A 5,000-nucleotide genomic window follows, 5' to 3' on the forward strand; every position below is an offset into this window, starting at 1 on the left:
TATATATATATATATTATATAATAATATATATATATATCATAGATATATAGTCTCACGTATGAGTACAATTGTTTTTTCACAAATATACATATATTAATGAAACGTTAAACAAGAAAAATGCAAGTCATTTATAACTATTTCGTAACATATTCTGTGATCCTCCCATCCCGATAATTCTTTCTACAGCTCTTAGGAATTCACGTCTTTTGTATTGATCTCACAATGTGTTAATGTCAAGGAACGTGCGAGGACCGAGGAAATTCAAGGCCGTTGATCACGAACCGCCATTGTTGTTGTTGGTTTGTGGTCTCGTTTTCTTCGGCATGGCGCGGCGGGGAGTCAGCTGATGACCTCATGTGCACTTCGGAGCATCGTGGCCTTAGCTCACCTCATGGGTCTTCGTTCCTTTTAAACGACGAGGTGATTATTGTGTTCCCTTTTTCATGTACTGCATGGATGAGGATACCAACAAGCAGGGAAGAAAAGGGAATCATGGTTCCTGGATGGTGTAGGGAAGGTTATGGTTTATGGAGATACATACATAATATACAGTATGTTGATAATTACTCCCCCTTTCACAATTTAATTCCTATAATTTTATTCTTCAAATCGATCACACATCACGATTTAAATCTAGTGCAGGTTGAGTGAGGGCCTCGAGGGATTACGGGCCCAGAAAGGAACCGGTGGACCGCGCGGACTCTGGACCGAATCACAGTCGGTCTCAGATTCTTGAGTTGAAGAAGATTCAAAAGCCTGCGAATTTTTATTCCCCTTTTTTTTATCTTTTTAACAGTTCCAACGCTGGCATCTCAGGATATCAGCAGACACCATGCGTGTGTCTTTCTCCAAATATTTCACTAATGCCCACAAGGAAGGATTTGCAAACCAACCAGGAGTACAAAAACATTATTCCAATTCTATGTATCGCACTTATTGTTTGACCTGTCCCCTCCTTCACCTGTAGCACCATGTGCATTCCACACTTCTTAAGGAAATCAAGAAGAAATCCTGCGGTAATGAACCGTAGTGCATCAGCAGTTCCGTAGAGGAAGATGCGTTATGTTACTTGAATTTTCTTCTGGAAATGAGATAGGAGTTTGTTCATGGTAAGTGAGTTCATCGGTGCTGGACCCCGCTTCCAATGTTGTGATGGTTGTTTTTGTTTATAATTGGTATCCGCTACAAATATAATCTTAAAATAGATATAGTACACATAAATAATGCCACCTCCGTAATGGCTATCAATTACTTGAAATGGAAATGTAATACTTGTTAAAATGTTGCAAATGCTACAATATTGAATGTTCAGGTTAGCATTTATGGATATATGGTTTGCTTCAAAATTCGCGTATTCATTTGACTGTCAAGAGATAATTTTTCAATAATTTTTCATCGTTAGCCATTGAACAGGACTTTCACCTGGTAGTCCAACTCCGGACTTTGCCTCACTGTAGATTTGATTTGGTACGTAAAATACAGAATATTATATTACATACATCATATCTAATTCATTACATACCCATATATAATTCGATACAGTAAACTAGACGCAAACAAAGAAGCCCTAACTGAACACTCACCATTATATTAATAGTTATGACACTTTCTTTTCCCCAGAGTTATTTTGACTGCGACTATTCTGCTTTATGTACCAGGATTAGGAAGTTTACGGGACCCTTTATTGCTGGAAATTACTGCAAATAATATCAAAGATAAATTAGATTCATGAAAATAGATGATTTCTAGATATGTATGAACAAATGATGAAAAGATTATTGATGAAATAAAAAAGTCAAAGAATGATTGTGAGAAAATCAAGTAATGAAAGAATAATTAACATTGACCTCATGACCACATGCCTGTAGTGGAAGTTTTGGTGGTGTCAAAATCTCTTGTGTTCGGATTTTTTTTCAATTATAAGATATTAGCATCTTAATTATAATATTTTGGTCTATGTCAATGGATGCATTAGCGAATATTGGAATGGATATAATTGAGATGAATATTATCTAATTCTCCAGTACATCCATCATTAAATTCTCAGGCTTAGAACAGAGGGAGAGAGAGAAGGAGAGAGAGAGAGAGAGAGAAGTTATACAGACAGACAGAAAGTGATTAAGGTCAAATGTTTTATTCCCTTGCTACCTGTAAGACGCACACAATATGATAAAACACAGTGAGAACGAATTAAAGACATTACCGTGACACGTAACTGTTTTGTTTTTGCATTCTGTGATTTACATACATAACATATCTTCGAATCCTGAATAACATTAACATACATTTCCTCTTCACGACCCTCTAAGTACGAACATAATCACGGTTTCCGAATGATCTCGAAACATCTGTCATAGGATTGAAATGTTATGCAACGCCCTTGGTCGTATTGCAAGTATCCGGTGCCCACGCATGAATATGCTCGTGATCAACATTGCACAAGGCAAGGCCACACTGACGGATGGCGCAGCAGTAATAATGATTATCTAGCGGTATGTGTATGGTTTGTGTGTGTGTGTGTGTTTGTGTGTATGTGTGTCTGTGTGTGTTTTGTGTGTGTGTGTGTGTGTGTGTGTGTGTGTGTGTTTTGTGTGTGTCTGTGTGTGTGTGTGTGTTTGTTTTGTGTATGTGTGTGTATGTGTGTGTGTGGTATTTTCTCTACTGAATTTATTACTGAAACTTTTAATGCATCATACTTATAAAAGGTATACTATATAAGTGTGAACGAAGTAATCTCACCTTCGGAACGATTTTTTTTAGCAAATAAATACTTGCGTGACAACGTCGATATGAAATAAATTCCAACCAAATTAGTTGCAGTCAAAGCTACTTAAAAATCGTCCTTGTGAGTTTCTACTGTCCATGCAGATAGATACTAGATATCTAATTCTCATTATATAAAAAGCGGTTAGCCAGCTACTGAGCCGTAAATCTACCGCATCTCTCAAAGACGTCACCACATTCCAAAAAACAAAACAATGAATTTCATTAGCATAGACAAAAAACTAGAGCTACCTGCCCAATACCTTTAGGAGGGGAGAGGGATCAGCATAATAAAAAAGAGGGAGTAAGCAGGGGAGGGGGGGGAGTATGGCCTCCTAGAGCTTCTCTTGCAATGATGTCCCTGCATATATTGATAAAGCAAAACAGAAAGAAGCAAGAGAGAGGAGGAGGATTTGCTTGTGCCCAAAGCAAATATTACTTCCATTATTTTGTAGGATTATTCAGGTCGTGTGAAAGTGCTTCTGGTTAATTTAGAATAAAGGACAGATTGCAAAGGGTTAATCAGAGATTTAGGGCGTATTTCAATAAAGTGATTAAGGGTAAAGGACAAATTGCAAAGGACTTATTGGGATAAAGGACATATTACAGAGAACTAATTAACGATTAATAATAAATTAAAAAGACTAATTAGATCGAAAGATTAACCAGAGATAAAAAGACAAATTGTAAAGGACTAATTAGACGGCAGAAACATTTAACAAAGGAATATCAAAGAATACAAAACTAATTATGAATATGAATGGCAAAGGGCTGATTAGATATAGAGGGGAGTAGAAATTATGGTGAGGGGAATGAAGTGAAGGATATATATCGAAATAATTTTTTTACAGAATCATCGGAATTGAAAAGGGGAAGAAAAATATATTAAAAAAAGTGTTATTATACTTTTAGGTAACGGGTTTTAGGACCAGACACCCCCCCCCCCCCCCCCCCCCCCCCCCCCCCCCCCCCCCCCCCCCCCCCCCCCCCCCCCCCCCCCCACCCCCCCCCACCCCCCCCCCCCCCAGGTCCCCCCCCCCCACCACCCCCCCCCCCCCCCCCACCCCCCCCCCCCCCCCCCCCCCCACCCCTCCCCCAGCGTGGATGAGGATAAGCTACAAATCACTGATCTTGTAAATGATAAATTTGCAACGACTGTCGGTTGCATGTCATTCATCCGGCGATTTTTTTTTTTTTTCAAACCGAAGTTCTTTTTATCTTAATAACCTTTCTTTGGCTTCTTATCTCTTTCCAACGATTCTACAAATGCAATCGTCATTCAACTTATTCGTTGCCTGTTCCTATCCAAGTTTCTCTTCGCTTGCATTTCATCTTTTGCATCAGGAATATCAACATCGTTTTCTTCATATATAAGAAACTTCGTAAATACACATTTGCAAATGATTTCCAATAGTTTTATAAGCTAAATCAACTTTAAAATTCCCTTCCTATGTAAATACACTTTTTCGAAATATAAAGAAGCACATTCAGTATAGTTAAAGAACACCGTGCAATAAGAAATGATTGCAAAATCCCTTCTATTCCATTATCCCTGAACTGACACATTGCCAAGATCTGGTTGAATGTGCAATTGATTTACGAAGATCGATGGATGCACAATGGCTTGTTTTATTCAGTCGTTCCTTATTTCATTGTGTATTTCTTTGTTTGCTGTTGCTTCTGCAAGTATTGATCTGGTGTCCTGTCTATTGCACCGGGGAAACATGTACTGTCTACTATATACTATTTATTGCAAGAGAAAAGTGTGTGTTGAATACTGTATGCTATTTACTGCAAAAGAGCAACATGTACTGTCTACTATCTTCAAGTACTATCTACTATCTACTATCTACATGTACTATCTACTATTTACATGTACTATATACTATGTACTACCTATTTCCTTCATGTACTATTTGCTGTGTAATATATACTGTCTACATGTACTATCTACTATTTATATGTACTATATGCCATGTACTACCTACTACCTTCATGTACTATTTACTTTGTAATATATACTATTTACATGTTCTATCTACTATGTACTATCTATTACAAGAAAGCAATGTGTACTATCTGCCATGTACTATCTATCTTCTACATGTGCTGTCTATAGTACTATGTGCTATGTACTATTCATCATAAGAGAGCAACATGTTGTAACTACTATGTACCATATGCTATCTGCATGTACTATCTATCATGTACTATGTACTATCTAGTGCAAGAGAGA

At 37.6% G+C, this 5,000-nt stretch overlaps 1 protein-coding gene across 1 annotated transcript in view; it reads left to right on the forward strand.

Moving 5' to 3' along the window:
- The window catches only part of LOC122248518 (leukotriene A-4 hydrolase), a 10,085-nt gene extending 9,054 nt beyond the window's left edge, over positions 1-1,031 (forward strand). Inside the window, exon 6 of the mRNA XM_086532488.1 lies at positions 969-1,031. Coding sequence (XP_086388614.1) covers positions 969-1,031 — 63 coding nt within the window. The remainder of the gene's footprint in view (positions 1-968) is intronic.
- The last annotated feature ends 3,969 nt before the right edge of the window (positions 1,032-5,000 follow it).

This window comes from Penaeus japonicus, unplaced genomic scaffold (genome assembly GCF_977035675.1).
Source record: "Penaeus japonicus unplaced genomic scaffold, GWHDUDI00000001_assembly GWHDUDI00000037, whole genome shotgun sequence".
Classification (NCBI taxonomy): domain Eukaryota; kingdom Metazoa; phylum Arthropoda; class Malacostraca; order Decapoda; family Penaeidae; genus Penaeus; species Penaeus japonicus.